Source organism: Pseudophryne corroboree, chromosome 5 (assembly GCF_028390025.1).
Source record: "Pseudophryne corroboree isolate aPseCor3 chromosome 5, aPseCor3.hap2, whole genome shotgun sequence".
Lineage (NCBI taxonomy): Eukaryota > Metazoa > Chordata > Amphibia > Anura > Myobatrachidae > Pseudophryne > Pseudophryne corroboree.
In genome coordinates this window covers 728,051,813-728,071,596 of record NC_086448.1, presented here as the reverse complement: position 1 = coordinate 728,071,596, position 19,784 = coordinate 728,051,813, and the positions used below count along the sequence as shown (strand labels likewise).

The window sequence follows — 19,784 nt, the reverse complement described above, 5'->3', positions numbered from 1 at the left end:
GAATGCCGAGAGGCTGTTTGGTGTGAGTGCAGTAAAGTTGTATGAGGACATAACTATACAAATAATTATTGTAGCATTTCCTTCCAATTATTAGTGTGTGCCTCACCGGAGTGACTTCTTTTGACCATGTCTACTACTTTTATTTCTATGATGAATGTATGAACATTACCTCCTCAAATGATGATGATGGGGGAGCTGCGAACAGTGCTGAGGCAATTTTAACCTGGTACCACGGCAGGTCTGCAAACGTGTAACACCTAGAAAGCACATACAGGAGTTATCTGATCTTACAGACTGTAATAGCCTGAGACTATTAAATGTGCAAATAAGAATTTACTCACCGGTAATTCTATTTCTCGTAGTCCGTAGTGGATGCTGGGTACTCCGTAAGGACCATGGGGAATAGACGGGCTCCGCAGGAGACTGGGCACTCTTAAAAGAAAGATTAGGTACTATATCTGGTGTGCACTGGCTCCTCCCTCTATGCCCCTCCTCCAGACCTCAGTTAAGGAAACTGTGCCCGGAAGAGCTGACATTACTAGGAAAGGATTTGGAATCCAGGGTAAGACTCATACCAGCCACACCAATCACACTGTACAACTTGTGATAACTATACCCAGTTAACAGTATGAACAACAACTGAGCCTCAGTCAACAGATGGCTCATAACAATAACTATATACATGTATTGCAGAGAGTCCGCACTTTGGGACGGGCTCCCAGCATCCACTACGGACTACGAGAAATAGAATTACCGGTGAGTAAATTCTTATTTTCTCGGACGTCCTAGTGGATGCTGGGTACTCCGTAAGGACCATGGGGATTATACCAAAGCTCCCAAACGGGCGGGAGAGTGCGGATGACTCTGCAGCACCGAATGAGCAAACTCAAGGTCCTCCTCAGCCAGGGTATCAAACTTGTAGAATTTTGCAAAAGTGTTTGAACCCGACCAAGTAGCAGCTCGGCAAAGTTGTAAAGCCAAGACCCCTCGGGCAGCCGCCCAAGAAGAGCCCACCTTCCTCGTGGAATGGGCTTTTACTGATTTAGGATGCGGCAGTCCAGCCGCAGAATGCGCAAGCTGAATCGTGCTACAGATCCAGCGAGCAATAGTCTGCTTTTAAGCAGGAGCACCCAGCTTGTTGGGTGCATGCAGGATAAATAGCGAGTCCGTTTTTCTGACTCTAGCCGTCCTGGAAACGTAGATTTTCAGGACCCGGACTACGTCCAGCAACTTGGAATCCTCCAAGTCCCGAGTAGCCGCAGGCACCACAATAGGTTGGTTCAAATGAAACGCTGACACCACCTTTGGGAGAAATTGTGGACGAGTCCTCAATTCTGCCCTGTCCATATAGAAAATCAGATATGGGCTTTTACATGACAAAGCCGCCAATTCTGACACACGCCTAGCTGAGGCCAAGGCCAACAGCATGACCACCTTCCATGTGAGATACTTCAACTCCACGGTCTTAAGTAGCTCAAACCAATGTGATTTCAGGAAATCCAACACAACGTTGAGATCCCAAGGTGCCACTGGAGGCACAAAAGGGGGTTGAATATGCAGCACTCCCTTAACAAACATCTGAACTTCAGGCAGTGAAGCCAGTTCTTTTTGAAAGAAAATAGACAGGGCCGAAATCTGGACTTTAATGGATCCCAATTTTAGGCACATAGTCACTCCTGACTGTAGGAAGTGCAGAAATCGACCCAGCTGGAATTCCTCTGTTGGGGCCTTCCTGGCCTCACACCAAGCAACATATTTTCGCCATATGCGGTGATAATGTTTTGCTGTCACATCCTTCCTAGCTTTTGTCAGCGTAGGAATCACTTCATCTGGAAAGCCCATTTCCGTTAGGATCCGGCGTTCAACCGCCATGCAGTCAAACGCAGCCGCGGTAAGTCTTGGAACAGACAGGGCCCCTGCTGCAGCAGGTCCTGTCGGAGCGGCAGAGGCCATGGGTCCTCTGAGATCACTTCTTGTAGTTCTGGGTACCAAGTTCTTCTTTGCCAATCCGGAACGATGAGTATAGTTCTTAGTCCTCTCTTTCTTATTATCCTCAGTACCTTGGGTATGAGAGGAAGAGGAGGGAACACATAAACCGACTGGTACACCCACGGTGTCACCAGGGCGTCCACAGCTATCGCCTGAGGGTCCCTTGACCTGGCGCAATATCTTTTTAGATTTTTGTTGAGGCGGGACGCCATCATGTCTACCTGTGGCCGTTCCCAACGATTTACAATCAGCGTGAAGACTTCTGGATGAAGTCCCCACTCTCCCGGGTGGAGGTCATGCCTGCTGAGGAAGTCTGCTTCCCAGTTGTCCACTCCCGGAATGAACACTGCTGACAGTGCTAGCACGTGATTCTCCGCCCATCGAAGAATCCTTGTGGCTTCTGCCATTGCCATCCTGCTTCTTGTGCCGCCCTGGCGGTTTACAGGGGCGACCGCCGTGATGTTGTCTGACTGAATCAGCACCGGTTGGTTTTGAAGCAGGGGTTCTGCTTGACTCAGGGCGTTGTAAATGGCCCTTAGTTCCAGAATATTTATGTGAAGGGAAGTCTCCTGACTTGACCACTGTCCTTGGAAGTTCCTTCCCTGAGTGACTGCCCCCCAACCTCGGAGGCTTGCATCCGTGGTCACCAGGACCCAGTCCTGTATGCCGAATCTGCGGCCCTCGAGAAGATGAGCACTCTGCAGCCACCACAGCAGAGACACCCTGGCCCTCGGGGACAGGGTGATCAGCCGATGCATCTGAAGATGCGATCCGGACCACTTGTCTAACAGATCCCACTGAAAGATCCTTGCATGGAACCTGCCGAAGGGAATTGCTTCGTAAGAAGCTATCATCTTTCCCAGGACTCGCGTGCAGTGATGCACCGACACCTGTTTTGGTTTCAGGAGGTTCCTGACCAGAGCTGACAATTCCTGGGCCTTCTCCACCGGGAGAAACACCTTCTTCTGTTCTGTGTCCAGAATCATGCCCAAGAACAGCAGACGCGTCGCAGGAATCAGCTGCGACTTTGGGATATTCAGAATCCAGCCGTGCTGTTGCAGCACTTCCCGAGATAGTGCTACGTTGACTAACAACTGCTCCTTGGACCTCGCCTTTATAAGGAGATCGTCCAAGTACGGGATAATTATAACTCCCTTCTTCCGAAGGAGTATCATCATTTCGGCCATTACCTTGGTAAATACCCTCGGTGCCGTGGACAGACCAAACGGCAACGTCTGGAATTGGTAATGACAGTCCTGTACCACAAACCTGAGGTACTCCTGGTGAGGTGGGTAAATGGGGACATGCAGATAAGCGTCCTTGATGTCCAGCGACACCATAAAATCCCCCTCTTCCAGGCTTGCAATAACCGCCCTGAGCGATTCCATTTTGAACTTGAACTTCCTTACATAAAAGTGTTCAAGGATTTTAAATTTAGAATAGGTCTCACCGAACCGTCTGGTTTCGGTACCACAAACATTGTGGAATAGTAACCCCGTCCCTGTTGAAGGAGGGGAACCTTGATTATCACCTGCTGAAGGTACAGCTTGTGAATAGCCGCCAGTACTACCTCCCTTTCCCTGGGAGCCGCTGGCAAGGCTGATTTGAGGTAACAGCGAGGGGAAGTCGCCTCGAACTCCAGCTTGTATCCCTGAGATACCACTTGTAGAACCCAGCGATCCACCTGTGAGCGAACCCACTGGTCGCTGAAGTTCCGGAGACGCGCCCCCACCGCACCTGGCACCACCTGTGGAGCCCCAGCGTCATGCGGTGGACTTAGTGGAAGCAGGGAAAGATTTTTGTTCCTGGGAACTGGCTGTCTGGTGCAGCTTTTTTCCTCTACCCCTGCCTCTGGGCAGAAAGGATGCGCCTCTGACCCGCTTGCCTTTCTGAGGCCGAAAGGACTGTACTTGATAATACGGTGCTTTCTTAGGCTGTGAGGGAACCTGAGGTAAAAAAGTCGACTTCGCAGCTGTTGCTGTGGATACGATGTCCGAGAGACCGTCCCCAAACAATTCCTCATCCTTATAAGGCAAAACCTCCATGTGCCTTTTAGAATCAGCATCACCTGTCCACTGCCGAGTCCATAATACTCTCCTGGCAGAAATGGACATTGCATTAATTCTAGATGCCAGCCGGCAAATGTCCCTTAGTGCATCCCTCATATACAAGACGACGTCCTTTATATGCTCTATGGTTAGCAAAAATAGGATTTTGGTACTTACCAGGTAAATCCTTTTCTTTGAATCCATAGGGGGCACTGGAGTACTCTTGGGATATGGACGGGCGTAGCCGAACAAGGGCACTGAATATTTAAATTTAGGACCCTCCCCCCCCTCCATATCCCCGAGTACCTCAGTGTACGACCTCAGTGTTTTTTACTGAGCGAACAGGAACGATATAGAGAGGTTGACAATGGAGAATACCTATAACATAACGGACAACACAATGTTGACCCATAACCTTACTGTCAACTAAACAGTTGACACCATAACCGATAGAACTTTATAATTTGAACCAATCGGTGAAAATGTGTTACCATAAGCTCCTTTGAGCTTAATATCAATGAAGTAAAACTTGTTACCCTAAGCTCCCTTGAGCTTAACACAACCCAGGTAAAACTGCTCTGGGTGGGCGTCCAGTGCCCCCTATGGATTCAAAGAAAAGGATTTACCTGGTAAGTACCAAAATCCTATTTTCTTTATCATCCACTAGGGGTCACTGGAGTACTCTTGGGACGTACCAAAGCTTCCCTCGTGGGCGGGAGAGCTGTTTGATACTTGTAACAGTAGGCAGCCCAAAGCTAAATGCTGATGGCGCCACCATTTATAACGTGTAAACGTGCACAAACATGGTGCACATGAAGGCTATATAGCCGCGTTTTAGACACTCCACGACCCACTGGGTCTGACATTCCCACAGAACCTGTGGCATGAGCTATTACTGACGTAGGCGATTGTAACTTAGCCTTAAAGTAAACCTGACTTGTAGTCATTATTATTACCCAACTGGATAATGTCTGCTAAGAAACTGGCTAACCCCAGTTGGCAGTATCATAGAGAACAAACAACGTATTTATATCACATACTGTTGACGTTCGGGACATATATAAACGCGTAATGCGTGTACCACATTCAGAATTCTAGAATGTGCTGTCCACACAGGAACCCCTATTGGTATATTGATGTGAAGAATACGAAAGCGTGATTCGTCCGAAGATCTGCTTTGTCATGAGAAAACTCAAATACGGTGGCTTGGAATACAAGGCACCCAAATATGAAAACAAAACCCTTGCCGAAGCCAAGGCTATAAGAAAATTGTTTTCCAAAGTGAGAAACTTAATTCCCATTTGTTGAAAGGGTTCAAAATATGAAAACTGTAAGAAATCTGAACCCAACTTCAAGTCGCCTGGCGCTGTAGGTGGGATAAATAGAGTGTGAACTTTGATGACACCTTGTAGAAAGATGTGTACAGACGCCAATAGAGGCAAACGTCTTTGAAAATAAGTTTACCACACAGATACCTGCACTCTTCGTGCAGATCAACGCAGTTTTCCATCCCACCCCGTTTAACAGAATACGGGTTACTTGAAGGATGATGTTGGAAACTTCTGAGGTTTACAACCTATGTAAGCACACGAAATTTTGTAAAAATGAGCTGCCTTAAACGGCTTACTATTTCGTAACATGGTTAGTATAACCGATACTGTAATGCTCAATTTCTTAAGAGGGCGGTCTGCACCCTCACCCCGTCAACCGCAGCTGCGGTACCTAGATAATAGGTACATAGGTAACTATGGGTAAACTAACGTTCCCTGATGTAACAGGTTGGACGTATTATGAGCGGGCCAAGATCGTGTGCAAGTATTCCTTGAAAATTCGAGAAGCAAACTTCTCCGAAACCCATGAGCTACCACCAGTATGACTGTGACAACTGTCTTATGAGCCGTTTTGACAACAGAGAGAGCAGCGGAAACTGGTGGAGCCAGATACACGATGATGAATGACCACATGAATGTGAGAGACTCCACCGCCACTGCCCTTGTGATCTGTTTTGTACACATACTGAGCTTTTGTAATTGTGGCGAGATGCCATCATGTATACTTGAGGGTAACCCCCTTCTGTGGACTCACCTATGAAACACCTCTGGATTTAATGTCCAGTTTTCAGGATCCAAATTCTGACGGGTGAGATCCTCTGTCTAACAGATGTCCACTCACGTAATGATCTCTTGACATTTTCACATAATGGTGTTCTGAGCCATTGAGGATTTGAGTCACATGCCGCATTGCCATGCGGCTTCTTGGTTCTCACTGGTTGTTGTGTATGCAACTGCCGTTGCCTTGTTTGACTGCTTAAGGCCAGCGTGAGACAGGCATCAAACATTTACCTGAAACTCATGGTTGTTCCTCTCCACAGAAATCTTTAGTAAAAGGCGAAAGATTTATTCGTTCTGAAGAGAAAATAGAGTATATACCTGGTCAGACTGAAAGCGAATCATGTATTGCATTGTAAAATGCACAGAGTTCTAGGACCTTTATCGACAGCAATCTGTCGTGTTTTAGAACCTTTGTCGCTGATTTTAACTACAAATCCTGACCCTCTGCGACTGTCGTCCAGAGTATATGCACCCTTTTCCCTCTGTGGGAAACGCGAGTGAAGGGTGGTGAACTAAATTGAAAACACATCTTTATTCTTAATAGGTGAATACACCAATGTACCGCTAGTGTGCGTGTTTTGCACTAATTACTAGACGTACATTTGTTATTGCTGGTGTAGTAGGTAAAAGTCTTTGATTTACCGTATTTATCATCTTACCTAGGCATTGACATCGTTTAGACGGAATTAGATGCGATTGTTTTCGAACTTGATCTGCTACCGCAGTATACCTTAGTAGCGCAAGTTAGAGGAACTTTGTTGAGACAGAGTTCTTATGTGAGATGAGCTATCATCCCAACATCACTTTGGTAAATACCCAAAGCGATAAGCAACGGTAGATATGAAATGGTTAATGGTTGTGGCGATTTGCAAACGCTAGAACCTGTGATGAACATACCGGACTGGGTAAATACGCATTGTCAAGATCAAATGCAATTATGCAAATTTTGTGGCTCCAATAAGCAAATACTAACCGCAGAAAATCCATTTTCTACTGTAGTAAATGACTTTTGATATTGCGACAGAGCTGTTTGGTCTTGCTAAAACAGAGGTGAATAAATAACTCTGACTCTGTTGGCGTACTACTGCCTGGTTTATAAACCAGCAAAGACTAAATGACAACCTGCCAAACCGTTCGACAGAGGCAGTTTTGTACTTTAAGCTGTAAATAGCTGAGACATGTATGAGTTGAAGTCCTGAAACCTCGCAAATGTAACATGTAAAGACGCGCTTCCACAATTGTAAAAGAGGTCATTAAACCACTGGCTTGCTGACTGTAACGTCCTGTCGTTACAAGGCGTGACTGTTTCTTATAAAGGAATAAAACGCCGTTACAAGTATTGTATGCGCTAATGGCAGAATATCCTAAAGGGATAAAATGGCGTTACACATATATCAAATTTAGGAGCAAACAAGCTCTGGTCTTGTCGCACTTAACTAGCGACAATGAAAATAACCGGCGTTAGCAGAAGCTTTACAGATATACTTTGCAGCTTCTTTTAACAGTGATCGGCATGGTTCCATACATAGATTCTAGTGACCCAAATGTATCTGTGGTTTTTATAATGTTTTCCAAAACCCCGCACTATCTGAATGCTGGACTAATGTACACTTCTCACTTGTAGTTATCGGTGTGAGATTTGACATAGAATCGTGCATTAAATTATAAGACTAGTGAAATAAACACTTTGGTACCCAAAGGAAAATTGTCACTTTGGAAAGACTGTCTTTTGTTAGCGCTGGCGGAGTTATTCTGAGACTCCGATTACCGCTGTTTTAATTTGAATTGCCAATGTTAACATTTTTAGTCTGCACTAGAGCCTTATTTGCTATGTAGACAGACATCATAATAGGCAACAGACAGACACTTGCACGCCTTAATAACATTATTATATGGCATATATCTCTATATATATATTGCTGAACAGCATATTTATTAGGAAACTAAATTGTTCTTTATGTGAAAAGCAGTTCACATGGGCATGAAACCCGAACCAAATTCCTACTAACACCCCTGCGCCTTCTGGTGGCTTAACGATGTAGGGCAGGAATGTTCTAGAATTATCCTGAAGTAAAAATTCCCACTAACACCCCTGCGCCTCCTTGTGGATTAGAGGTGTATGGTCTAGAATTATAACTGGAAAACCAGCAATGATTAAAATGGCCGTCATGCCATGCTTTCACAGAAAATCACAGTACAGTTTACCTGCTGCAGTTTTAATATATATAGGCTTAATAGCCTATTATACAGTTACTATGCTTATATACAGTTATAACCCAGTTTCTCCTTCATCCACTAGGGGCCACTGGAGTGTAGTTACAATGGGGAGATAGTAGGTGGTATTGGTAGCTGGCACTTTAAAAATTCTCACACTGTGGCTAGCTCCTCCCCTACTATCTCCCCTCCAAGCCAGTCTTAGTTAAGTGCCCGAGGTAGCTGGTTCACTTGGGTTTAGCTGAAGAATTTTCTTCTTTTTTCTTTATTATTTTATTTTTCTTACACACACTCACAGACTGGCAGCTCTGCCACTGCCAGTCTGCACCGTGGGAGCTGCCGGCGGGGTCCCATCGCAGCTGCGTGCGGCTAGGGATGGGCCCCGGCTGAGGGAGACACTGAGCTCTCCTGAGTTGGCGGACACCGCTGCGTGCGGCGCGTGTCGCGGCCACTCCATCCAGCAGAAGATTCCGGCAGCATGGCAGCGGTGAGTATCAAAAAATGGTCGGACACCGCTGCGTGCGGCTTGTGTCGGGACCACCCCACCACAGAAGATTCCGGCTGGACGCCGCTGCGTGCGGCGTGTGTCGGGGCCGATCCACCAAGAACACAGTGGTGAGTGAAGTATACTTTATTTGTGGTGGCTATGTATGTTTTTAGAGCAATGCACTGTTTATTGTTGTACAACCCACTCCAGAAGGGCTCTCTGGGGCTGTAATGTACTTTATTGTATCCTTACCTGTCCTCCTCATGGAGAAACAGACAGGATGATTGGGGGAGGCTGAGTATGTGTTTATACAACCCTGACTGAAAAACGGGTGTGTGTCATTCTGATAACCCTCTGCTCCCCCAGCTCCCCGCACCCCCCGCACAGATCCCCACTCAGCGCGACTCACAGAGCCGGCACAGGGATCCCGCTCGAGCGCAAAGCAATGTTTAAATTTGGCGCCTTGTACGGAGGGGGCGGAGCTAAGTCCCGCTCTGTAGAGCGAGCTCAGCGCTCCCTGCTCCCAGGCGGCGACTCGCGCTCTGTTCAGCGCAACACTCCCCGGCGGCGGCTAGCAGATACAGGGCTCTACTAGCGCTGTATAGCGGGCTCAGCGCTCCCCGGCGGTGACTCGCAGGCCCAGCGGAGGGTACAGCTCGCTTCCCGCTTAGTTTTGCAATAAGGCGCCATAGCCGGGGGGCGGAGCTAACTCCTGCTCTGTACAGCGGGCTCAGCATTCTCCGCTCCCCGGCCACTGTTATAGTGTAATAGGCATTTATGTGAGTTTAATGCACATGGTGCTGAGGAGAATGTGATATAGTCAGAGTGGCTCAGCACTAATCCAGTTATCCACTATATAGATTTTATCGCATAGCCCAGAGGAGTTTCACTCTGGCGGCCATTTCCTCCCTGCACAGACCTGGCTTCATATTTGCAGTGTCTCCTATAGCCCAGTGGGCTAATCTTGCATACTCAGAGACAAATACAAATAAAGTCCCAGGTATATTAACAGTTAACCTGCTTTACTCAGCGGGCTCCCAGGTCTCCCCGTCGCTAGGCAACAGCTCTGGGATTTGTAACTTTTCGATACTTCAGGCTGCTGAAATATAGATACATTCCTCCTGCAGTAGAGTCCTCTACCCAGCATTTTCCTACTTGCAAATCAGGGAACCTGCTCTATTACAGTAGCTGGGACTCAGCTCAATAATAATTAAAAGGATCTACTGTGCAGTATTTATTTACCTACGGTGTGTGTGTATATATACATATATAGTTATGTTTGTGCATGTATATATATAGATATATATATTTAAGTGCGTGTAGGTATGTATATAGATAAATCCATAAAATACCAGATATAGGGGATAAAAGCCTACGGCCACACCACCCTGAACACGCCCGATCTCGTCTGATCTCGGAAACTAAGCAGGGTCAGGCCCGGTTAGTACTTGGATGGGAGACCGCCTGGGAATACCAGGTGCTGTAGGCTACTTCCGCAATGTTTTCTAATAACAACATCTTGCACATAACATTTTCCCCCATCTTTCTCACAGGCTGGTCACCATTTTGAAAAGCCAGCGGAACCTCAGAGAAACATCTGGTGCACCTTAATTAGCGGTACACTAAATACAGGGCGGGGTGTTGCCTTCCCTTTATTATTCCTTGTTGTCACTAGTTACTAATGCTATTTGTAATTGTGGAATGCGTGTAAGGCATCAGACAAATAGCGCTGCGGCTCAGTACGCTAGTAGCGGGTATCTGAACAGGGGTTTGAATCCAAACAAAACTTTAAGGAGAACCCCTATAGCCTAGGGCTAAGACTCCTGTCCCACAGCGCAGCGTTGCTGGTTCAGGTCTCCGCTGCTCCAGAAAGTTTATTTTAATCGTATCGGTCACTACACATTATAGTGCACACCTTACGTAGGGCTCTGTTTATTTAACCCACCTTTTCTCCTTTCGTTTGTCTCTCCTGGGATAGTCGAAGAATTCCCTCTTAGGTGTGAAGTATGCGGCGGAGCCATCTGCTTCGCCCTCCACGCACCTGCACACCCCTGTTTGATCAATGATGCAGGTAAGGTCACTATTAACCAGACAATAACTCATCAGGTAAGCCCTTGGACTTTGGTTTCCAAGGTCACAGGATCAAATCACAGCGGGACCAAACACACCTTTCCAAAAAGAAACTTTGCTAACATTCCATGCATTACTGATGTCTGTTTTCTGTGGATCTGAACCAGTGTCTCAGAATATACAGGTACATAATACAGCAGTTCATCTGATACTGCAGGTAAAGGAGGAGGACACGTCAAGTCCATCAGGGTTCCACGCCATTGACGAAAATGACAGCGACTGGTTCAGTTTCGGATGAGCTGGGCAGGCTCCGGTAGGCGGCCGACAGACACCCGAATACACAATATCAGGTATCAAACAAGGTTTGTTTTCCTATCTTTTCCCCGCAGATGGCAGGAGATGGTATCAGAACCTCTCTAGGGTATACACCTCGGTGTATCGCCGGTCCATCAAGCCGCCGTTTTCCTGAGGCAACCTTGCTCAGGGATCCATCGACATATGCGGCAGCATGGTTCTACCGTATCCGGAGCAGGTAGGTTGGGGAACAATTGTCCTCTAGGTTACAGGATGCTTCGCATCAGGATCAATTGATACTTTGATACAGGTCAGAATCACGATTCTGCTTTATGTTCCTTGGAGGTCTCCATGTCTACAGACTCGGACCCTGCATCTTCGCTTGGGCTGTCTTAACCCGACGACCTCTGGGGCTGCGACAGTGACAAGTAAACATGAAATCCTACGGGGCAGATGGTTCTGGGGAAGGAACTTTCTGCAGGATTTCTTGAACCAATGGAGGTAGGTCCACTTTGATTTCTCCTACTACTGCCCCAGCTCCAAGACAGACCTTTACTGGTCTTCCCTTTAGATTTTTTCGTGCCCTTTCAGGTTTTTGACTCCACACGGGTGATATCTTCGTCGCCAGGGGTTCTCAGGGTAAAAAGGCTGAAGCAGAGGTTCAACATCCTCAGTCCAGTCTGATTTTATGTCATCCTATACACCCATTACACCGGCAGGGTCCCAGGGTAGGCGCAGGTCGATGGGAGAAGGCTTGGGCGGTTACAACCGTCTCAGGAGTCCCTCGGCATAGGTCGGCTGATTTACGTTGACAAGAGAGTCATACTGCAGGCTGCGCTCCATAGGTTTCTAACCGCAAAGGGTGTTGATCCCTGTTTTTCACATATCATTTGAATTAGGACAGTTCTCAGGCCTTTGTTTTCTTTTCACGTTCCGAAGCCAAGTGGCTCGGACAGGCCTATTCTGGCCTTACAATCCTTTTAGTCTGTGATTGCTAGTTTAAACAAGAAAGGGAGTTTTATGTGTCCCTTGTCTTCAGAGATGCCTGTTTACTGATTTCCGTTGGACAGGCTTTTCTCAGATTCCCCCTTAACAGGATTCTCATTTTCACTGTAAGTCCTTTACTCTTCTCTCTTCCGCTCCCACAGAGTTTAGGAAGATAACAGAATAACTCTTTTTCAAGGGCAGTGGGTGACGTTGGTTCCCTAATGGGACAATTTACTGCTACTATCCCACTCTGTACATTAGGTGGCTTCTGAATATCCGGAGGATCCACGAGCTTCTGATTCGACACAGATCCAATTTATGCTCCGCATAGACGTTTCTCAACACGGTCCGTCAGAGGTTTTTTTCATTCCTCGGCACCTGAGACTCTATTTCTTCAGTCAAGTTGCGACGTAATGAGTGGTCGCCTCCATTCCTCTCGGAACGGGGGACAACAATCTTGTTTCCAGATCAAGCCACCAGGTCAGACTCCTGGGTGAGGGAACATGCCCCGGAGTTTTGTCAGCTGGTCCGCTGTGGGCGGAGATTTCGGATCGACCTCAGGGCGTTCTGACTGACTCTTTAACCCTTTATTACTCTCGGACGGCAGTAGCCGTGGAGGCCCTCAGGGCTCCGGGGAGTTTTCTGGTTATTCTATCCTGCCTCCTTTTCTATTTCTACTTCATGTTCAGTAACACAGGAGGGGATTATGCGTGCTAGTCCTCTCGGTGGCGCTGGTTGGGCCACGCATGACTTGAAGATACAGATACGCCTGTTGTCAGTAGAGGAGCCTTGGCTCCTACCTCGACTGGACTGTCTACTTCAACAGGCTCCTTTTTTCTCCTTGTTCAATTTTACACTGGTTTCGGTTACCCGTGTGACTGTTCACGAGACCTCAGAAGGGAGGAGTTCCCTAGTTCGGTTAGGCCTACTGGGCTCCGATTTCAGAAGTCTATTACCTCTTCTCGCTTTTGCCACTTTGGGAAAACTTTATGGAACATAATGAAGATAAAAGGGGTTTTTTCCCCCTTCTTCCAGTTACCATTCATCTTTGGTTTCTCTGGGAGGTTTTTTGCTCCGCTGCGCTTCAAACCACACTGACCGGAATTTTAGGTCTCTGCCTTTTTCGCTTTTCTTCCAAATGAGATTAGCCTAGCGGCCGTAAGTTCGGCCTCTTGTTCAGGGAGTACTCTATTGGCAACTCCCCGGGCTGTGCTTCGGCCTCAGCGGTCGTTTCTTCCAGAGGGAAGGTCCATTTTTCATATAAATCTGACACTAGTGGTTTTCAATCCTCTCTGAATGTTGTCAGGGCTCGTCAACTCTCTCTACAGAGGTCTCAGGCTATTCGATGAAGTGTTTTTTCTTCTTTGCTCTGGACGATGCTCCCGTACTAAATAGCCGGGGCCCCAGCATATGCTGGACAGTTGGATACATCTGATCATCAGACAGTCTTCTTGGCGGTTACTAGGGAACCTCCGTTTTCCATTTCAGCGCGCTTTACGCGCATTGTAAGACCTTCGTGGGCAGCCGCCCGCGGGGTCTCCATGAATATTTTGTCGGGCGGCTACTTGGTCAAACCGACATTCGTTTTGTCAAATTCTACAAGTTTGACACTTTTACGGCCTCTGCATCACTGTTTGGCCGAGCAGTTTTTACAGGACTCTCAGCGCTTTCCCACCCGTTTTTTGGGAGCTCTGGGACGTCCCCATTGTAACTACACTCCAGTGGCCCCTAGTGGATGAAGGAGAAATCAGGATTTTGGTACTTACCGATAAATCCCTTTCTCCGATTCCACAGGGGCCACTGGACGCCCGCCCAGCGCTGTTTCTCCTGATTTTTGTTTGATTAACGATTGCAGATCACCATATGACTGCTTGTTGGGTTCAGGCTAGCCTGGTTTTTTGTCAGGTTCTGTTCCAGGTTTAGTTTGTGTTCGCCTGGTTTACAGGGCGTCGTTAACCTCCTCTACCTTACGGTTTGTTTATTACAGCTCTCCTCGGGCACAGTTTAACGTAGACTGGCTTGGAGGGGAGATAGTAGGGGAGGAGCTAGCCACAGTGTGAGAATTTTTAAAGTGCCAGCTACCAATACCACCTACTATCTCCCCATTGTAACTACACTCCAGTGGCCCCTGTGGAATCGGAGAAAGGGATTTATCGGTAAGTACCAAAATCCTGATTGTAGGATACAGTAAAATATATGCATTTAGTCAAATAATATGAGCACTGCCTGCAGTGTATTTATTTTGCAACCTTAACCAAAAATAACAGAAAACTTGGTTAAACGTGCAATAGGTTATGCCACTGATAACCTATTGCCAGCCAAAGCCTCATATATATATTATATATATATACAAAGTGTTTACACATATAATCAGTTCATACTGATATTATAGACAGTTATGCCAGCAAAAGCTTTATTATATATTATATATATATAAAACGTGCTGTATATCACAGTACACAGTGTACATTGTTTAAAGTGCTGCGCTGCTTGAACCCATGCAGCCTTTGCTGCTGCTATGGGTATTATTCCCCCTCCCCCCCCCCCCTGCATCCCCATGTTACCTGCAGCGTACGGGGATCGGGTGCAGGGAGAGCAGGAGAGCCTGTATCTAGCGCCGGGGAGCCGACCGGAAGCTCCTTCTTTCAGCAGTACACAGTCTCCCTGTGTCTGCGGTGTTTCACTGGGAGAGTGGCCGGCGTCCTTGAGTGACGTGCGGCCGCTCTTTAGTACACAGGAGAGTGTCGGCGGCGTGCCGGGCCATCCGAGCAGTGAGAGCGGCCGGCGTCTGAGTGACGTGCGGCCGCTCTGTTTAGATGAGCGCCCGGAGAGTGCGGCATAGCGGTGCCGCATCAGAGCGCCCGGAGAGTGCGGCATAGCGGTGCCGCATCAGAGCAGTGAGAGCGGCCGGCGTCTGAGTGACGTGCGGCCGCTCTGCTTAGTTCAGCCAAGGAGTCGGCGCTGCGTAGTGGTGGCGGGCCCTCAGAGCAGTGAGAGCGGCCGGCGTCTGAGTGACGTGCGGCCGCTCTGCGCGTATAATGTAAGGAGAACCTTTCTCATTCTAACCACTATCAGGTGGAACTTCATTGCTTCAGCGGGACCCGTCAGCGGCGTGCTCAGCGGCGGCCAGCTCCCTGTACAGTTAACACTCACACAGCAGGGCGGCAGCGTGAGCTGACCGCCCTGACCCCCTCACCATACCTTGTAGTGTCGTACTTCTGTAAGCTCCGTCCAGATTGTGACGGGGCTTCCATCCTGGCTGTGACGGGGCTTCTTACTGTAAGCACCGTCCAGTTTTCAGCTCTCCTCCTGGCTGTGACGGGCTTGTAATCTCCGTCCAGTTGCAGTAGGAGACAGTCTGCCTGTGGCTGTGAGGGTGCTCTTTGTGAGGACCGACACGCCATGCGCTGCCTTGTAGCGCCTGTGGCTGTGAGGGTGCTCTTTGTGAGGACCGACACGCCATTCGCTGCCCATGCAGCGGCACTATCCCGGACCCATGTTTTTCCAGAAACTGGGAAGGGATGTGCTAAGTGTAAAAATAAAAAGTAAAAATTTAAAAATAAAAATCCAAGTGTGGATATACCACAAGCCTTGTTCGTGCTGTGAGCACCGAAAAAACACTGAGGTCGTACACTGAGGTACTCGGGGATATGGAGGGGGGGGAGGGTCCTAAATTTAAATATTCAGTGCCCTTGTTCGGCTACGCCCGTCCATATCCCAAGAGTACTCCAGTGACCCCTAGTGGATGATAAAGAAATAGCATCCCTGTCGAGGGTATCAATGTTGTCTGACAGGGTATCAGACCATGCTGCTGCAGCACTACACATCCATGCTGAAGCAATAGCAGGTCTCAGTATAGTACCTGAGTGTGTATATACAGACTTCAGGATAGCCTCCTGCTTTCTATCTGCAGGCTCCTTTAGGGCGGCCGTATCCTGAGACGGCAGTGCCACCCTTTTAGATAATCGTGTGAGCGCCTTGTCCACCCTAGGGGATGTCTCCCAGCGTAACCTATCCGTTGGCGGGAAAGGGTACGCCATCAGTAACCTCTTAGAAATCACTAGTTTCTTATCCGGGGAACACCACGCTTCTTCACACAATTCATTTAATTCATCAGATGGGGGAAAAGTCACTGGCTGCTTTTTCTCCCCAAACATAATACCCTTTTTAGTGGTAACCGGGTTAATGTCAGAAATGTGCAACACATTTTTCATTGCCGTAATCATGCATCGGATGGCCCTTGTGGACTGTACATTTGTCTCATCCTCGTCTACACTGGAGTCAGACTCCGTGTCGACATCTGTGTCTGCCATCTGAGCTAGCGGGCGTTTTTGAGCCCCTGATGGCCTCTGAGACGCCTGGGCAGGCGCGGGCTGAGATGCCGGCTGTCCCAAGGCTGTTACGTCATCGAACCTTTTATGTAAAGAGTTGACACTGTCGGTTAATACCTTCCACATATCCATCCACTCCGGTGTCGGCCCCGTAGGGGGCGACATCACACTTATTGGCTCCTGCTCCGCCTCCACGTAACCCTCCTCATCAAACATGTCGACACAGCCGTACCGACACACCGCACACACACAGGGAATGCTCTGACTGAGGACAGGACCCCACAAAGTCCTTTGGGGAGACAGAGAGAGAGTATGGCAGCACACACCACAGCGCTATATAACACAGGGATTTTCACTAACACAAAGTGATTTTTCCCAATAGCTGCTTATTAACACAAATTGCGCCTAAATTTATGTGCCCCCCCTCTCTTTTTTACCCTTGTTGTACTGGATACTGCAGGGGAGAGCCTGGGGAGCGTCCTTCCAGCGGAGCTGTGAAGAGAAAATGGCGCTGGCTGTGCTGAGGAAGATAGCCCCGCCCCCTCAGCGGCGGGCATCTCCCGCGTTTTATAATGTTAATGGCGGGGGGTTTTGCACATATACAGTGTTATACACTGTATTATGTGCTATTTGTGCCAAAAAGGTAAACTAATTGCTGCCCAGGGCGCCCCCCCCCCCCCCCAGCGCCCTGCACCCAACAGTGACCGGAGTGTGTGGTGTGCTATGGGAGCAATGGCGCACAGCTGCAGTGCTGTGCGCTACCTTAATGAAGACAGGAGTCTTCAGCCGCCGTTTTTCATCTTTATCTTCCGTCTTCTGGCTCTGCAAGGGGGACGGCGGCGCGGCTCCGGACGATCGAGGTCGGGCCCTGTGTTCGATCCCTCTGGAGCTAATGGTGTCCACTAGCCTTAGAAGCACAAGCTAGCTGCAAGCAGGTAGGTTTGCTTCTCTCCCCTCAGTCCCTCGTAGCAGTGAGTCTGTTGCCAGCAGATCTCACTGAAAATAAAAAACCTAATAAATACTTTCTTTCTAGTGAGCTCAGGAGAGCCCACTAGGTGTATCCAGCTCTGGCCGGGGACACAGATTCTAACTGAGGTCTGGAGGAGGGGCATAGAGGGAGGAGCCAGTGCACACCAGATATAGTACCTAATCTTTCTTTTAAGAGTGCCCAGTCTCCTGCGGAGCCCGTCTATTCCCCATGGTCCTTACGGAGTACCCAGCATCCACTAGGACGTCAGAGAAATAAAAGTTTCTAAGTTTACACTGTCCAGGGCAATCAATGAGATGATCTACACACAGGCCACTTTACTGATTGCACCTTCACCACCTGGCTGATTCGTCAAAGTGCCATGGTCCATGATTACACAGGTCCTGCAGATATGCCAGCTGCACATTCAGGGTTCTGAGGTGGGACAAAGCATAACAAGCAAGTAACTTTGTATCTGGAATAAACCAATGCAAGGGGAGCAAATACATGTATTGTTTTTGCATGCAGGGTAAATACTGGCTACACCTGCATGCAGCCCACAAATGCTGAACAGCTTTAATTTTTAAACTGCAATTTAGATCACTCTGCTCGTTACATCTGCCCCACCTGCAATGCAGCATGGTAATACCACTGTGCAAAGTTACTTTTTTTTTTGTTGCTTTACTCCCATCTCGGATTCAGCCGCTTATGCTGCAAATCTTGTGTTCCACCAAAGGCACTCTAATGCACATGGTCAGCAACAATACTCTGGTAAGCTGTGGCCTTTAAATAATGCTCATATGGTATCAAGGGACCTAATGTGTGCCAAGAAAACATTCTCATCCACCAGCCTGAATTGCCAAACGCCAGGATATACCTACGGAATCCAGTTTTTATAGCCATCATCTGCATGCCACAGCGGTGATCACCATACTTCAACTGTCCAGTTTTGGTGAGCCTGTGCCCACTGTAACCTCGGTTTCCTGTTCTTAGGAGTGGAACTCAGTTCAGAGATACTCTTCTGCATAACATTACTGTAACGCATCGTTATCTGAGTTATGGTCATCACTCTTCTCATTTAGGTGTTTTTGCCCACAGAACTGCAGATAAATGAATGGTTTTTTTGTACTATTCTCCCCTAGACTTTCCTGGGTGAAAATTCCACAGAGATCCCCAGTTTCTGAGATACTCAAACCACCCCTGTCTAGCACCAACATTTCACGGTCAAAGTTACTTAAGTCATATTTTTTTCTCCATTCTGGTGTTTGATATCAACAACTGAACCTCTTGAACATGGCTGCATGCTTTTATACAATAATTTACTGCTACATTAATGGCTAATTCTAAATATGTGCTTTAATGAGTAGGATGTACCCTAATAAAGTGGCCAGTGAGTGTATATATATATATCTTAATGTTTGCCCTCCCTGTACCAAAAGGTGCTGTATAGATTGTTTGGTACTGTAAAAATGAACAGACAAATCAGTAACTTCTATTACTGAAGATTTAAATTTTTGTTTTACATACCAAAGGCCAAGGAGGTGAATAGAGGTGGCATCTTTTGGATTCAGGTCAATCGCTCTCTGTAATTAAAATTTGCATATTTACATATTGTACATAATGCATTTTCATTTATTGTATGCCTAAAGGCAATCCGATATTTGGTTTGTATATCACCCAACCAGTCTTATACAATGAAGTGGTAGCAAGCAGTATTCTACACGTTTCCTGGGTCAGACCCATCATAGGTAAAGCACAATGTGCAGATTTAAGGGAGTAATATACAGATGTGTCATCATACATCCTTCCTGCACTTACGCTAAACAGCCCTTAAAGTTGCGCCATGCCGTGGCGGGACTCCGTAGCATTGAGCATCTGTTTTTTGCGTCTTTTGCCGCAAAATGCAATAGGACGCATGAGCAGCTTCTGCTGATTAAAATGATATGCAGCATGCCTATATTAGTTACATTATATTCTAGGAAAACACTGTAGCACAGCATTTTGGATGCAAATACAGTCGCAGTCACACACAGAATATAGGCATGCTGCATATCATTTTAATCAGCAGAAGCTGCTTGTGCGTCCTATTGCATTTTCACGGCAAAAGACGCCCGCGCTACAGTCACAGGGCACTTATGTGTAATGTGACTTGTGACACACACAGAGCAAAGAGGACACAGCTATACATTTTTGGAAATGTTCAATGTTTGATTATTTTGGAAAAAAGCTGGGTGAAAAATTCCACGGGAGATCCCCAGTTTTTGAGATAAATTTGTGTATTTATCC

At 47.4% G+C, this 19,784-nt stretch overlaps 1 protein-coding gene and 2 non-coding genes across 4 annotated transcripts in view; 1 reads left to right on the top strand and 2 right to left on the bottom strand.

The window, feature by feature from the left end:
• LOC134928369 (regulator of microtubule dynamics protein 1-like) overlaps positions 1-19,784 on the bottom strand; it is a 70,767-nt gene that overhangs the window by 11,642 nt on the left and 39,341 nt on the right. For both annotated transcript variants that reach the window (XM_063924039.1, XM_063924038.1), the window contains exons 6-7: positions 19,026-19,081; positions 170-257 (exon numbers count right to left, since the gene is read on the bottom strand). In XM_063924039.1, the coding sequence (XP_063780109.1) occupies positions 170-257; positions 19,026-19,081 (144 nt within the window). The remainder of the gene's footprint in view (positions 1-169; positions 258-19,025; positions 19,082-19,784) is intronic.
• Positions 6,348-6,462, bottom strand: LOC134931266 (U5 spliceosomal RNA). Its single transcript, XR_010179062.1, has one exon. It is a non-coding gene; the product is annotated as a U5 spliceosomal RNA (small nuclear RNA).
• Positions 10,220-10,338, top strand: LOC134929819 (5S ribosomal RNA). Its single transcript, XR_010178639.1, has one exon. It is a non-coding gene; the product is annotated as a 5S ribosomal RNA (ribosomal RNA).